This window comes from Balaenoptera physalus (genome assembly GCF_965194825.1).
Source record: "Balaenoptera physalus genome assembly, chromosome: 15".
Lineage (NCBI taxonomy): Eukaryota > Metazoa > Chordata > Mammalia > Artiodactyla > Balaenopteridae > Balaenoptera > Balaenoptera physalus.
The window spans coordinates 97,123,210-97,140,009 of record NC_138894.1 but is presented as its reverse complement, the minus strand read 5'-3'; the positions used below and the strand labels follow the sequence as shown (position 1 = coordinate 97,140,009).

Below are 16,800 nucleotides of genomic sequence, written 5' to 3'. Positions count from 1 at the left end.
CTGGGGTCTCCCTGTCCGTGGAAGGCTTCTGTGGGCAGGGGCCTGGGGGCTCAGCTGCTTGCCTGATCGCTAAGGGCTCTCATTCCAGGATTCCACGCTGTTTCCGTTCATGGTTCCTATTGCAACCGGGTTCCTCACATCTTTTTTTAACAGGTCATTCTCATTAATTAAAAACGACCAGGTACTACGAAGACATGACCCGTGTACAGAATGTGGACCCCTTGGAGAGCATTAGCTTCTCAGAGTTTGAAGGATGCTAACGCGACAATTGATGACAAGGAAAGTGAGAGGTGTCACACGGCCCCATTGCTGGAAAAACGGCAGCAACAACAGAACCTGAAACAAAAGGCTGCACACAGGTCCCTTCAAATGAATGCACGGAGCTTCCCAGGGCCACGTGCCTTGCGATGCGGCTGGAACTGACGTCAGCCCCCTTCGCGACGACCACCCCGCTGCTGCCCCCTCTCTGTCTGCATCTGGGCTGCACGTCCCTCACTGAAGGGAACTCCAGCACAGAGGGCTTATCCCAGCCTGGGATGCGGTCCAAAGGCCGGCGGCACCGCGGCACGTGGGCAGGGCTGGGGATGGGAGGCCTGGCCTGCCGGCCAGTGACCAGCCCATCACCTGGACCCCAGCAGAGCACTCGGCCTCTGGGGTCCAGTTCTCACCACACAGCACGGGGCAGACAGAATGTTCTCACACACAGTAAGGTACATGCAAGCTGCTCACGCGTGGAGTCGACCTCGGACCGCAGAGGACGTGAGATGAGCGTGAAATCATCGGCCGTGCAACATAAACCACACCGAGCCTGTGTTAATGTTTTGTCCGCCTTCCGGCTCCTGCTCCTTGTACTGAACCTTGGACCCGAGGACGCAGGACCTGAGTCTCCCTGCCCCTCTTCCCCCTGGTTCACCCCCTGCGGCTCTGAGTCCTGCTGTGTCCATGCCCTGAATGTCTCCAGTGTGTCCTCCTCTCCCTCCAGTCTGCCCCTGCCTCAGGCCAGGCTGGCTTCTGTCCCCCTGGTCACCAAGAGCTTTCACTCCTATCTCCTCCTCCAATGCACTGACTTCCTTCCTTCCCCCCTCCATCCCTCCCTTCCACCCCGTCTCTCTCTCTCTCTCTCTCCCTCCTGAGAGGACAAAACCTAACCGTGCCTGTGCACATACGGTCCTCTGTGACCCACTGGGCCACATCCTGAGGCCGGGGCTTCCACATGCCCTTGTCCCCATGGGGGACCTTCCATGATCGGGATCTTCTTATGGCCACAGCCTCCTTCCTGGCTGTGCTTTTCTCCCCCCGCCCCCCGCTGGGGGCGGCCACAGTCCCACTGAGGACCCTGCTTCCTCTTCTGGCCTCCCTGGGCCCCCCCACCACCCGGCCTCATCAGGCTGGCTCCCCTAGGCCTGAGCTTCCCATGGGCTGGCGCTCCGTGTCTGGGTCTGGTGCTTCTCTGCTCGGGCTCCGAGCCCATCTGACGCCGGGGATCCGGTCTGTTATTACGCGGATCTGGGCACTTGGCACAGTGCCGCTTAACAAAGAGCTCAGAGTCACCAAGTGAAAGGGTGACTGAACACGTGAGCCCTCCCGCCATCCCCTCCCCTGAGGGACCCCTTCCCCCCACCGGCCAGGTGGAGGGTCGCCCCCTCGGGAAGGCTGTCCAGCCCAGGGGGATGGAGCCCCTTCCTTCTCTGTTCCCTGGTCCCCAAACAGGACTCCGAGGGTCCTTGGGACATTCTGTCATACATGTGTATCCGCAGGACAGCTGGCCTCCTCAGGGGAGGAATTGCTTCCTTCCCGTGATGCCTCTGCGTCCGACCATGGTCCTGACTCATGGTGTGGAGGTGATAGATGTCAGATGGTAATCAAGAAGACTTCCTCCAAGGAGAAGACAGTAAGATCCTACTGGTTATAAATTTAGGTAGAACTGAACCTAACCCAATCTCTTTACTTGTAGAAATTGTTCTTCTATCTTTCCAATCACTTTCCCTCTTTCATTACGTCAGTAGCAACATCTTCCAGCAGGTACTAAGTGAACGGCCACCCTGAGCCGAGGAAAGGATGCCTTGGGGAGACAAAGAGAGACGTTTCCTCTGTCTTCTGAGGAGCTGATGGCAACCCATTTAGGAAGAAAATTTTACATCTGGGCAGAAGCTGTGCAGTGGTGACAGGTGCCTAAGAAAGTTTGTGCGGATCGAAGATCCTGCATCAGATGTTGTGTTTCGAGTGTGGGAAAGAGATCTACTCTTTAAAGGGAAGTTGTGATGAATCCTTGTGTAAATAACACAGGATGCAGACGAAACACGGGTGAAATCTGAGGTCCTGCCCGGCTGGAGCCAAAGCTGGGACTCAACGAAACTCTTCCAACTTCCATTTTCCAAGATGTTGCAAGTTGGGGATGTTTGTGTCCATGCCGTTCCTTGGATAAAGGTGGGCATGCATAGTGCCCAGGAGGGAAGTGAGATGATTTGTCCCTCGGGCCCTGTCCCTTGCTCAGTGTTTGGGGGCGCACGGCGGAGGGCTCACAGGAGGAAGGTTCTCACGGGTGTCGTGTGTCCAGTGCTTCTCCCAGGGCCCTTCCTTCTGTCTCCCTGGTCGTACCCTCCCCTGCATCCTGTATGTCCGGACGCATCACTGGCATGGGCCACACATCTTAGGTCAAAGGGCAGGGTGTCCCTTTGTCCCCAAATGTTCCTTCTGCACAACTGTTGTGTGTGCAGTGAACACTCAGTAATTAGCCAAACAGAGCATCTTTGAAGCAGTCTGTAGGGTCCCGTTCTACCTGGCCACAGAGATGACCACGTCTCACTTGCCTCTGTGCATTTCCCTAACGAGCACTGTACTTTCTGAAATAAGGCAACTGGGCGAGTTTCCCCACCAGGGTGGAATCCAGCCCCTCCACCTGCTTGCTCCTTCCTGGTCTCAGGGCACCGTCTACACGCCCACATCCCCCATGTGTACGGTAACTGGTAACCGTCCGTTTGCCTTTTGTGTCGTTGGCGTGTGTGTCTAGGGATAGTTGCCAAGGGCAGTGCTGTGCCGAACGCCACCCTCGGTTGGACCCCAGGGCCTCTGCACGGCAACAGCCCCAGAAATGTGCGCTCGCCCGCTCCCGGCTTGCTGCACCCACACTCTCAGGGGGCGCTCTCGACAGCCACAGCCAAGGCCCCTGGCTGGGCCGGAGGAGCACAGGGCAGTGGAGACCCTCAGGCCCTGATGCAGAGCCTCTGCCGCTCTTTGCTGGCCTGAATTTTTACCATTCTAAAATCTAAAGACACTTTTGTATAACGTTCAGGCACAGTTTCCTCCCTCAGGGGCTCTGTCCCCGCCCTGACGCACTTGGCTGTGGCTCTGGTGACCGGACACTGGCTTCTCCTCTGCTTCTGGGCTTGGAATGTTGAGGCTGGTGGGTGGCGAGAGGGGGGACCAGGTGACCGAGACAGAGAAAGAGAGCCTTTCACCTTCCGCCTGGCACGAAGCATCGCCCCTCTGCCTGGAAGCCTCTTCCTTACTCAGCTCTGGAGGGTCTCACCCCAGGGTCAGTCTTGGGGGGTGGCAGCTGGGGTCCAGCTCACCTGAACACTGACAAGTGAGGCCATTTAAGAGGAAAAAAGTGTGGCTTAAATTTCAAACCATGTCTTTTTCTAGAATTTTCTGGCATTAGCATTGTTTGAAAAATTACCAATCCTTTAAAAGTTTATCCTTTCACAAAAACATTTTTTTTTTTAGTAAGAAGGAAGTGTTTTAAAAACAATTATTCCATATTATTTGCAGAAGGAAACAGGGGCACCTTCCCTTCTGCTGCTGGGAATGCAAACAGGTCCCATCTTGCTGGAAAGAAACTCTTAAAACCATTTCCGTCCTCACGTCCTTCAAGCCAAGGCTCCTCCTTGTGACAAACTACCCCAAAGAAGGAGCCAAAAGCCACAAAAACTATCTGCAAAGACACTTATCACACATGATCTATAACATGGAAAAGTTAAAAAAAAAAACCTAAATAAATAATTTCCAATAATAAGAGTTGCGTAAGTTACAATATCACCACAGAATGGAAGTTAGCCGTGAAAATTAAAATATTTAGTGACATCAGAAAAGGCTCATGTTATAAAGTTAAATAAGAATTTTAAAAATACAAATTTACACCTATAACATGAGACTAAGTAAAAAAGTAAAATGCATTAAAAATCCAAGGAAGGGCTTCCCTGGTGGCGCAGTGGTTGAGAATCTGCCTGCCAATGCAGGGGACACGGGTTCGAGTCCTGGTCTGGGAAGATCCCACATGCTGTGAAGCAACTGGGTCCGTGAGCCACAACTACTGAGCCTGCGCGTCTGGAGCCTGTGCTCCACAGCAAGAGAGGCCGCGATAGTGAGAGGCCCGCGCACTGCGATGAAGAGTGGCCCCCGCTTGCCGCAACTAAAGAAAGCCCTCGCACAGAAACGAAGACCCAACACAGCCAAAAATAAATAAATAAATTAATTAATTAAAAAAAAAAAAATCCAAGGAAAAAGTCTGATGTTCTGGGCAAATGTCTCATTCCCTGAACCGAGCACAGTGGCAAGAACGAGACAGATGTTCATGAAAATCTGCCCCCACTTCCACTCTTCTTTCTTTGTAATCCCATTTTTAGTCCTTATTTAGGAACATGAGCATTTCCCACCTTTAATCCTAAGTCATCTTTGTGCCCATGCAGTATTTCTTTTGGTTTCTGTTGTCAATAAAAATTCCCTGGGAGGATCAGTTAAGACAATTTGAAAAGCAAACTCCTTTTTATCTTTTCCAGGTCCTGAAGTTTCAAAGCTGCAAGTCCCAGGCCTTCTTGCCCCATTTCAGGGAGAGGCCGCGGCCGGGCTGTGTGTGGGGTCCAGGGGCAGCACCCATGGGTGGCCCGGTCCAGGGATACGCAGGCTGTGCGTGGGGTCCGGGGGCAGCACCCATGGGTGGTCCGGCCCAGGGGTACACGGGCTGGGTGGTGCTGACGCCTGGCAGACAGGGCTCCAGTGAGAGCCTCGGCCCCCGAACCCCCTCCCCTCTGCCTACACCATCACTTATTAGAAATCGTTTTGGGTTAATTTAAGAAGCATCTCTGGCAAAACCATGCTGCCTCAGGGAAAGTTCAGTCCATTAGTCACTCAAGGTGGTGGCTTTGTCATAAGCATCTGATTAGCGTCTCCTGAGATGGGGTCAGGCGAGGGGCTGTGGTCCAGAGAGTCTGTTACTACAGTAGCGGTGGGGGGCGTCTCTGCCCCCTCCTGAGGGCGGGGTCTGCTCCCAGATGCAGCACCAAGAAGCCGCTCCATAATTAGCTCCCCGACACGTGCGTGAACCATGGCGAGGCTGCCTCGGTCGCACTGCGGGCGGCACAGCCTACACCGGCGACCCCGGCTCCAGGATCAGGGTCTGCCCGGTCCTCCCCGGTGGCCGCTGCTGCCTCCCTGCCCTTCTGGCTCTCAGCCCCGCCCTGGTGCGGGGGTCCAGAGGGCTCTCAGCGGGGCGCAGACAGTTCATTCAGAAGCACAACCGCCATGGGATGGGCTGGGGGCTGGCGGGGCGAGTTGCACATCACTGCATCCTAAAGCATCATTGAGGAATCAAATTTCTTCCGAGCTGCTCACTCCCCTACTCTCCTCCCCAGAGTTTTAGGAGATGCATCCACTCCTGTGGGAAGCGTATCCCTGGCCATGTCAGATACAGCATTGGGTAGTATTCACGGCCCGCACAGCGGCTACTAAATTACAATGAGTGGATCTTTTAAAATCTGCTGAATTATACAGGGGGAGCTCAGAGCTTTCCCTTAACAGGAAAGGGAAGGTGCGTTTATCTTCCTGCTCCCAGGTCCACAGGGCCTCGTGGAGGCTCACGGGGCCCAGGTAGCCCTGTCTGAACAAGGGAAGTAAGCCCTCCACAGGTTGTGCACAATCTCCAGGGCGCGTCCAGATTTTCTTCCAGCCGAGGCACTCTGGACTTTTACTGCCCGTGTGCTCCCAGCTACCAGGCTCTGCTCAGGCCAAGCATGCAGGGCAGAAACGGCCGGTGACCACAGAGCCTCACTGGCCCAAGGGACAGGCCCAGGGCAGGGCTGGCTGGGGGCTCTGAGCATCCGGGAGCCTCTGCACCCCCCTGCACACGTGACCTGAAGCCCGTGTTGGCTCTGGGAGGGGGTCCCCTCACGGGACAAGGCTGAGCCTCCGCAGCCCTGACCTGTCCACACCAGGCCGTCCAGTTCTTCCCCAGACAGACGGCCACTAAATATTTCCTCGACTGCCAGCTTCACACATACCCTGGCTTTGTTTGCTGGTTGCTCGCCCAGGACACAGCCTCTCTTTGTATTACCTGAAAACCCCATTAGAGCAGGTGACTGCCCTTGGCACACACAGGCCTGTGCCCTTGGGAGCCGTGATCTCACACTCGGGGGGCATCTGAATCCCCTGGCAGGAAGGGAAACAGACAGCGGGGCCCCTGCCACATCTTCTGAGTTGGCAGGTTTGGGGTGGGGCGTGTAGCCAGGATGCTTCCTTTCCAGGAAGTTCCCAGGTGATACTGACGTTCCGGGCTTTGGGGAGGACGCCCTGCCTGAATGGAGCTGATTCAGCCTTCAGCCCAGGGATGGCTTGGCAGTCAGAGGGCTCAGGCCCGGCTGTGGACCCACTGGAGCACCAGAATTATGAGGACGGTGTAGGTGGCTTATCAGGAGCTCCTCTTCGCTGGACCTGACCCCTCCGGCCTCCTCTGGACTTTGGGGTCCCGGCAGGCAGCCCTAGGATGAGGTGAGAACCAGGTGCGGGGGTGATTGCTGGGGAGATGCCGGACGATGGGGCAGAAGTGAATTGACTTCAATTCCCAGTTTACGCAGACAATTCATTCTGTACTGTTTAAGCCAGTTTGCAGTTGGGTTTCTATTTTTTTGTAGTTGGAAATGGTCTAAGTCACACAGAAACTTTTTCAGATGAAAACACTGCAATCTCATCAAATTAACATTACGGCTAAGAGGGCAGAGCTTCTTTCCTCTAACTCTGTCACCAGTTTTAGCAGGAAGAAGGTTCTGGAGTTTGGGGGTTCAGTCGTTTCTTGGGGTCTCATCTTGGAAGCCCTGTTTTCTCTTCAGGACAGAAGATCTGAGAAGGAGGAGAAGCCACCACTTTGCAGAAGGACAAAGGTCATCCTCGGGACTCCTTGGGCCTCTCAAAGTGAATATAAGTAATAATACTAACGACGTGATTGCTCTCAAATATGGATTTGAAAGCTGGTTGCAAGGCTGACTTCTCCGGCATCACTGGTTCTGACTGCAGATTCCAGGCACCTGGAGTTGCTGCCTGGACTTGTCACCTGGAAATGCTGGACTCAGCATGAGGGGCTCACAAGTCCGCCCCGTCCACCCTCCCCCACCATTCACACCTCTCTGAGGACCATCCAGCAGCCACTGACTCTGGGCGTCGCCTCTCCCATCCCTGGTGGTGCGGACGCGCAGGGAGCCCGCACACAGGTCGCGGAAGACCAGCTCGGGGCTGCGCAGCCAGCCATCGGCAGGTGTGCGGGGCTCCCGGTTCACGATCGCCCAGCGGGTCAGCCCCCCCCACCCCTCACCCTCACGTCAGGACCCCCTCTCCGCCCACCAGTTCTGAAACGTGGCGGCCGCGTACCTGCTAGAATCCCAGCGCAGACGGTAGTTGTCGGAACAGGTAAACCCTGACGGTAGCCGTACCACACACCGATTTCTGCTGTGTATTCTGGAGATGTTTCAAAGCCATGTTTATATATCTTTAATCACTAGTCAATAAATCAGACCGAGATTATAATTCCTGTGTTTAGTTCTTAACCAATACAGATTGTAAATATTAGAGACTCTAAGTATACTTATGTTTTAGTTCCTACCTGAAAATACCTATATTCCTCCTCTATGAATGTGGAATTACTTTAAAAGTATACTGAATTTTATAAAATGTCAAAAATCCACCCTGAAATGCATTACCTGTTTTATTTGCGGTTTTAAATACACTGAATCAGTCACACTGTCTTCTGAAATATGTAACAGACCCGGCCAGGGCCAGAGATCTGTCCATTTGGGCAGACACGCTATAGACGGGCAGCAGGCACATTGTGTTCTTGGGATAATGGCCAGGAAGCTTTTTTTTTTTTTTTAAAAATAGAGGATTTACTGTGACAATGAAGGTTAACTGCCACCACAGTCCGGAAAGACCATGCCTGAATTTTGTGTTTGCACACATACAATTCACAATAAGGCATCAAGCAATGGTGAGTCTGGGAAACCCACTTGCTTTGAATCTCCACTTCAGACAGATAAGTCCCGAGATCACAACATTTTTGCTCTCTCTGCAACCGGGCAAGCTATCAAATTAATGTTAAAATAGGTGTGCCCTAACTTCTGATTCATAATATCAGTGGCAAAGAGTAAAAAGGACAGGCATGCCGTAAAGTTTATGCATGGGGTGATGCACAGCGATGTCTCATGAAGAATGAAGGGGGAGTTGTCGATTCTCTTGGCTCCTGGCTGGGTGGCTGCGTGCTCAGAATTCTTCATAAACGCCCCCGAGTGTGCCCTGCTGCAAGGCAGCCATACATTAATTAGAGCATAAAGCCGACACTGCAGTGTTTCCACGCACCCAAGTGGATCTTCATTTTTCACATGCGGGACCCTACTAATTAAAATCAGCTTTGCAATTAAATGTGGAAAATTGTGTTAAACTTTCAAGCGTGGTTAGAAAAAAATGCAATTATTTTTAGGGTTTTTTATTTTAATGCAAATGGAAATTCTACCCATGTGAAACCAGTAAAAGGGAGGTATAGGGATCCCTATTTCTCTTTCTTCCTCTCTGTCTCTTTCTTTCTTTCCTTTTTGATTATCGATTCTCCTCTCAGTTGCGCGTTGAAATGCTCCACTATCTCTCCCAGTGCCTGGCTCTCTTCCAAGGCTTTTAGTGAGAGCTCTTTGTCAAGGCATGAATAATACAGCCCCCAGGCTGCTGGCCACATCCGAATGAGGCATGCATACATCAGGAAGCAAGCCCTCAGCTCCAGCTCCAGAACAAGCTCCCGTGAAGACAGGCAATTATTCACCCGCGGCTGCCACCATGGCGATCACACTGGTGGGTGCAAAGGTATATGAGATGGAGAAAAATCTGAAGAAGGAACGTGCACCATAAGCCGGAGAGAATTTAATAATTTTCTAATAAAAAATAAATCTACCATTTGGAGCTTTTAATTTTAAAGTTTCAAGATAAATTGATTTGACTCTGAATTTTCTAAACGGGGAAGGATTTAAATATAACACCAAAGCCATCCCCTGACTTTTGGGGGATTGTTGCTTGTGCAAGTCTCTCAAGCTAGATTTCGGATCAAATATCTCACCAGAACCCTATGCTCAACAAACAGTAACTTAAAAAACAGCTGTGAAGGGTAAGTGTAAATAAAATCCATTAAATTTCAGAAGTAAATTCAGAGGGTTCACAAAACCAATGATGTGAAGAATGAATCCACATTAAGGGTTCTCTTTCCCTCTCCCTCTCTCTCTCTCCCTCTCTCACTGGAGGCTTATACAAAAATCACCATTCAGAAAGAAATAAGTAAATCCAATTAATTCCAAATGGTCCAGTACGTATATAACTATTATAAGGAAGGCTAAAATTCAAATTCCTCTACATTGTTTAATATTTATTAATCTGAAATAGATACTAATATTTTTTATTATTCCTATTTCTAAGTTTTATTGTGACTTTGATGATGAATTTAGTGTCTATATATTCACCCCTTTGTAACATCAAGTTGCATTGTATCTTTAACACAAACAGTATTTTATATCAACGTGGGGAGAAAAAATTGTGAATATATGGCATAGAATGTTCAATCTTAGTCAAATGCTCAGGAGGAGATTTTTGCAGAAATGTTTTGACGTTCCATATTTTGGCTCCTATCTTAATATCCATTCATCTAATTCTCTGGATTAATAACCAATCTCTTTTTCAGGTCCTTGAACAAAACTAAAACAATTATACATAGAGTGACTTGTGGCCCCCTGTCCACATGTCTCCATCCATAAGACGTTAATCTTCAGTAGAGGGGGGCATCACCAGGACATGCAGAGGGCCCAGTCCCCCAAGACGCCCCCTCAGCTCGGGGTCTGGCGTCGGGAAGCGCTTCCTGCCTTCGGAGCCCCAGGCCAAGGGTTGGGTCTGCATCCTTCACACCTTGCCTGCCTGCATCCTCTAGCCAACCAACCAACAGCCCAGCAACTTCCTAAACTCCAAGTGCATGGCCTCCATGTATTCCATTTTTTTCCTGCTGCCCAGGCTGCAGGCACGTGGAAAATGCTCTTTTTTCACCCATAGGTGTTTTAAATGCTTACAGGTCACGAGTCTGCCTGAACACTGGGAAGGAGGTGGTCCAGGAAGGAGAGTGGGGCATCTAGGACGCTCCCTTCCCTGAATTTGGGCGTCTAAGAACCAAACGCTGGAAAACTCACTTAGGATGGCGGAGGGGTAGTTTTGCACCTGCAAAGAAAGCCTGGGATCAGCCCCTGCGTTTGAGATGCAAACTTCAGCTACGCATAAATACCAGTTTAGAAAAGACGTGTGCACTCAGAGCAGTGGACTGTCAGGTGTGCGAAAGATGTAAGATGTGAGTGGGAAAGAAGAGGTCTGATTTGCTGTATACAGAAAAGACTGAGTCGGTATTTTGCTTCATGACAGGAGACTTACTTCTGGCCCTGACTGCAAATCCATGATGTTCTGTCATACTTATGTGCTAATAATATAAAGCCTAAAAAAGTCAGAGTCATGTGTCTAGATACTAATGATGTTTCTGAAGATAACGGCTGGTGATCTTGTTCTCTGCCTGGAGGCCTGGCCCTGTTCACATGTATCAGGGCAAAAAATATTGACTGAGCTCGGATCCCCGCTGGTCACTGTGCAGGGATTCAAAGAAATGGAACTTCAGTGTCAGGAGGGTAGCCCCTCGGAGGAACTGGTGTGCTGCCTGCGTCAGATAACGAGGCTCTGTCATTCGTCTTCCTCTTTTTTACCTTGACTGCCCAGAGACTCAGCACTGAATGGAATACTGTATCAGAACTCCTGATACACCCTGGGTTTCTGGTAAAATTATGTTTTCATTTCCCTTATGTTTTTCCTAATTTATCTCTTTGATTCAACCTTTAACTGTGCAGTTGTACATGTGTTTATCAGGCACCTCAAATTGATGGTGAACTATTAACACAAATAAATACCCATGAATAGATTATCTTTAGTTCAAGGACATAATTTTTGAATAAGGCAGACCAACCAATAAAGTAAGTATTATAACTTTAACTCCTACCTCTCAATTTTTAACCAGGATCTTAAATTGTGAATTCCTTGTGAATTCAGATTATTGTTTAATTTCACAGGTCTTATCTGATGATTGATCCTCCTCTATCACCTATTCCCCATTTCTTACAAATCCACAACCCTACCTCTATCACACAGGAAAAAAGCCATCAGTCTTAGAAGCTATCATGAAAAGGCAAATCCCCGTTGAAGCAGCAAGGCCACCCACCAACGTGCATGCCCTCCAAAGCAATAAGAAGGTACACTGAAACTGTGATCAATATTTGATTTCCTTAGAAATTTTCTTGTGTTCAAAATAAAGATTACCTGAGAGGCATCATTTTACCACTTGATATCAAATTTCCTAAAAATTTTATTTTTTATTTTTTACATTGTTGATTCCCCTCACCAGCCTCCAATTAATTTTTGCATGTTCAAATAAATAGATACTTCAGTATACTAAAAGAATGCCTTTTTATTTGGCTGTGAACTGGCGTGATATGTGAGTAAAATGAAATTGTAGCCTTAACGGGAATATATTCATTGGAAAATGTATCTTTAAAAGCCTGAAGTAATGGGCAGTTTCATCAAGACCCAGACTGAGGCTGCTGCTCTTGTCCTATCTGAAGGGGCCTTATGTGCTCCGGTATCAGCAGGGACAGGGCAGAGGGCAAGGTGACACCTGTGTTGGTGTGGGCGGGTACTGCAGGTATTCATGTGCATGAGCAGCTGTCAGAGGGGAGAAACTTTCATTTAGGAAATCTTTTAAAAATAGAAAAAAAACAAAGCCAGATATAATTGAAGTCTCACAACTTTGAAATAGCACTAGTCAGAAGATGTTGATGCATGCACGAATCTTATCTACGACAAGGAGCCCCTGTTCAGTCTGAGCAATTCAAACATCACCCCTTAGTTAAAAATTGCTGATAATATACAGACATTGAAAAATAAAATTTAGAAAGCCTCACTTGATACCTCAGTGAGATTCCTTGGAGAGAAGTCTTATCTGTGACATAAGTTTTGAATGGTAGTTAGTTTTACATAACAAAGTCTGCAACTCTCTCATTTTAAAACCCAGGAAATTTGAAGTCAATGCATGTTAAATAATTCACCCAAAGCCCCTTGGGTGATTAGTGGCAAAGGGGAAACTGGGCCCAGTGTCTGTGTACTGGGTTCCCACAGTATGCCTCCCCATTCACTATTTCTATTAAAACAGTGGGAATTCCAATAATTGCAAACACTATGACTCATGGTAAAAAATAACATTTTAAATTAAAAAAAATTGAAATTATTTTTGTTGTAAAATTTTCCAATTCGGCTGTTTCTGTGACTCCTCTCTAAAATTCCGCCTACTTCACTCCTGAAAAATTCAGGGTGTTCTGTGCTCTCAGCGGCGTCAGGTCTCAGAGGACGGTGGGGCCCAGCTGTCTTCGAATTGTTCCCAGCCTAAGGCTGAGCATCATTGTCTGAGCAGTGGAGGAGATCCCAGGGAGAGCTGTGCACACACGCTGCATCCCACAGGGCCCAGCAGCCCACAGCTCTAGGGGACGCACCTTGGGTAGGAATACAAACGCTTGAAACAATTCTTTGGGAACTTCATGATTTTTCCAGCAAAAGTGTGGTTATGACACCCAGTTAAAACTAGCTGGCACCTAATTAAAACTTTTTAGTCAAATTTAATCATTCCTTCTAGTAGCAAAATAATCAAGTTTAACTATTGTCTAGTGAAGAGATGATTAGGGGAAAAAAATCCACTCATGGTTGGCTAACTTGTTTTCCATTGTAAACATAAACAATCCAGTTTTTAAAAACGAATTTACATATATACTCCTTCATAAAATAACAAATAGTTAAAAAAAAACCACATATTTAAATTACATAATTCAATAATTTTTCACAATCAAATAATAATATAATAAATTAAATATAATAATTTAAGTCACAAAATTCTCTTAACCACGGCCTGTCGTTCCTTTGGTATGAAACCATTTCATCATGGATGCCCACTGAAAATTCCCTGCCTCCTCAAATGCTAGCACGGGTATTTTGGAGTAATTTGTAATTTTCCCCTTGATGTTGCTAAAGGGCAATCATAATAATTGCTTGATTTCATCCGTAAATTAGTGTTCAGCTGAAAAGGAAAGAAGGTGGAAAGCAGCGAAGGACGGTCACCCTGGGGTGCTCAGGGCACCTGCTCCAGCTCCCGAGCTTTGGGTACCTGGGCCTGGCCCCTGAATGCTGCTTGGGCTGAATGGCCTCAGTCCTCGCACCCTCGTTTGCGGGAATTAGCCAAAAATGTGTCATGGCCTGTAAACATTTCTAACTCATCATAACCCAAACCTTCCACTGAAAGGTGAAGCTGCCTTAACACCACAGGGAAAGGGATCTCGGGAGAAGTGAATCTCAAGACTGAGCTAGCTGCACGTGACTCGCAGTCTTGGTGTGAAGGATGCGATTCCGCTGTGGCGCATTTTAGCAGCAGTTACCTCCCTATCCTGTGCTCCAGGTGTTGCCACCTCTGTCACGGACGTGAAATCCGGGTATTTACGAGCATCGTCTCTAAGCCCCAAAGCCTCACGAGCGTGATCTGTCTGGACTTTCCCCTCCTGCTCTGAATTTCCCCTGCAGCTTCCGGGTGCCAGGCCTGGACCTCCCTTCCCAGGACGAGCCGAGTGCCCACAGGAAGATCAGGAAGTTCACGCTTTACTTTACCACCGGATGTTTACCATCCTGAGCTACGGAAGGAGAAAACGGGGAGGAGAAATATGGCTCCCAGTGACGTAGGGGAGGATCCCAGGGAGCAAGTGGGGAGAGGTGCAAGGCTGGTCCTCAGTCGTCACCCCTGGTGTGGGGTGAACGCTGCCCCAGAAGGTGGTCAGAACGTCCTACAAGAGCCCCACGTCCGAGGAGGACAGGAAAGCTTCCCCAAGATGGTCCCCATTCACTGTGCCCACGCGTCACTCAGCATGGCATGAAAAGCCGAGACCTTACCTTCTGTGTCTCGCATATTTTCCGCTGACGTGGCCACTGCCGTCACAGCCAGGGGTGGGACAGCTGCAAGAGGAAAGGGTGGGTCACTCAGGTGCCACCTGGACGGGAGGGAAGAGGGGGATGCTGACAGACAGGGAGGACTGGAAACTGGGAGGAGGGGGCTGGGGTGCGGGCCCTGGGTCCCCCGGGAGCGCGGAAGCCCTGTCTCCGCTGCAACGCACAGTCTGTGACCGCTGCTGGGGATGCGTCCTGCCCGCTATCTGCACAGGCCAACTGCCCGTCCCGTTCACTAACCTGAACAGCTCCTGTATGGCCGGCTCCACAGGAACTGCAGAGAGAGGAAAAGAGACAAACTGATGATCGATCCCAAGAAGCCCTCTTCCACAGACAACTACCGAGAGGGCGGTATCCAGGCCGGGTCTGAGGGCTTCTGCAGGACGAAGGGGACCCCAGCAGGGCCCCAGGGACCTGGAAGCAGGGACGTACCTCGAACCCCTTTGGACCGCGTGCGATGCCGTTTCTCCTCGGCGTCCACCTCCATCTGGGGAGAGAGGAAGGCGGTCAGCGTGCTTTCCTGCTGGCCATTCAGGGATGGTTTCCCTCTGTGAAGTGGTGCTGCTGGGGAAGGACCAGGCAATCTAAACGCGTTGTTTAAAAATTACAAAGCAGACCTCGTCTTGCAGGGCCCCCGCAGTGGAAGACTTTGATTAGGACACCTCTGGGTTGGTCAGTCTGAGTTGTACTTTGTACCAAGAATGTAATGGATAGGGCTGAAGTTTGCAGGAAGGAAAAAAATGCATATATTAATGTCTAGATTCTCCTTGTAGCTGAAGTGTTTAACCTGATTGAGGAGTCGCGGCGGGGAGGAGGTGGGCGTCACAGAAGGACACGTCTTAGCGTGCGGGCTACTCTCGCCATGGTCCAGCCCTGGGGGACAATTGCATCCACCTTGATCTAAACCGTCAGGACGCTTTCCAGGGTCACAGCAAGGCTCACACTTGGAGATGACAGAGTGTTTCCATCGATTACCTTGCAGGGTCCTCACACGATTCTGTAAGGGAGGTGTCCTTATTACACTTCCTTTACAGCTGTGACTTGCCCAAGATCATTCAAGGGGCAGCTTTGGTGCAGGGTCCTGAAACCAGCCACTGTCTACACTTCCTCTTTGAGCCACGGGAACGTACTTCCAGGTGGGTGAATGGGAGTAATTTATACACAGCAAAACCGCATCGTGGGAGAATTCCACTCAACGCATCAGAGGGGCTGACAAGAGATGATCAGTAAAGACGACAGCTGCTCTGACCAGATTCCAACCTGGACTGTGTCATTTTTCACCCTGCCCATTGTGGCCAGAGCTGCATTCTGGGCAGAAGGTGGGGACATCGTAAAATGTCATGTATTGGGGGGTGTGTGTGGGAGAGATGGATTGGGAGTTTGGGATTAGCAGATGCAAACTAGTATATATAGGATGGATAGACAACAGGGTCCTACTGTAGAGCACAGGGAACTATATTCAGTATCCTGGGATAAACCGCAATGGAAAACAATATGAAAAAGAATATATCTATCTATAACTGAAGACAGCAGAAATTAACACAACATTGTAAATCAACTAACTGTACTCCAACAACAACAACAACAAGTCATGCATGCACAGTTCATTTCCTTCACAGTTTACGACAAGAAACGTCAGAATTTGGGAAAGAAGACTCTAGTTGGACAATTGTGGCTCTGCTAGGTGACATTACAGAAAAGACCTGGGTGGAGCTGCTATTGAAATAAACCATCAGCAAGGCGAGATTCTGCACAGAATCGTAACAGCACGCTGGCAGCTCCTGCTTTAATGTTCATACCAACTGACCAACAAATATTTATTTATTACTCTTGTGTGTGGAATAATAAAAATACCTATAATAAAAAATGTAAGTTCATTTAATGAGCTTCATATCTTAATGGGCGATGTATCTGCACAGACATAAGATTTGCCAGATTTAATAACCTAAGAAGAATTTCAGGAAAGGAGGAGCCAATGCGAGGTGAATCGCTGAGGCGGAATTTCTCAGGGAAAGCTGAGATACTTCAGGACGATTAGTTTAGGTGTAGAAGGAAGAAGGGACTTACACGTAGATCCGTGTATATAGATACATGCAGAGGCTCAGCTGACATGCAGATACTAGAAACGCGTGCTTGGATGAACGCGCCGGTGAATGAGCTGGTGAATCCGTTTGCTGGCGAGATGGTGGGTCAAGGAGATGGCGGGAACAAGGTGGAACCTCGAGATGACGGGCTCGGCGGAGCAGGGAGCGCTCGGCCACAGGGAGAGTGGAAGGGCACCTTAGGGGCCTGGACAGGCCTGGAGGGTCACTACTGACCCAGCGGATAGACAGCTGTTGTTGGCTCTTGAGCACGGGAGGGATCCCTCGCCAGCATATTTATAAAGAAATGAATTCAGCAGCAGTTTGAGAGAGCGCAGAGGGGAGCAGAGTGGGGCGAGAGGAG

At 49.4% G+C, this 16,800-nt stretch overlaps 1 protein-coding gene across 16 annotated transcripts in view; it reads right to left on the bottom strand.

Annotated features, from left to right (window-relative positions):
- Positions 1 to 16,800, bottom strand: part of MYT1L (myelin transcription factor 1 like) — a 417,110-nt gene that overhangs the window by 123,907 nt on the left and 276,403 nt on the right. For all 16 annotated transcript variants that reach the window (XM_082427029.1, XM_082427020.1, XM_082427023.1 and 13 more), the window contains 3 exons: positions 14,788 to 14,842; positions 14,596 to 14,629; positions 14,302 to 14,364 (listed from right to left, as the gene is read on the bottom strand). In XM_082427029.1, coding sequence (XP_082283155.1) covers positions 14,302 to 14,364; positions 14,596 to 14,629; positions 14,788 to 14,842 — 152 coding nt within the window. The remainder of the gene's footprint in view (positions 1 to 14,301; positions 14,365 to 14,595; positions 14,630 to 14,787; positions 14,843 to 16,800) is intronic.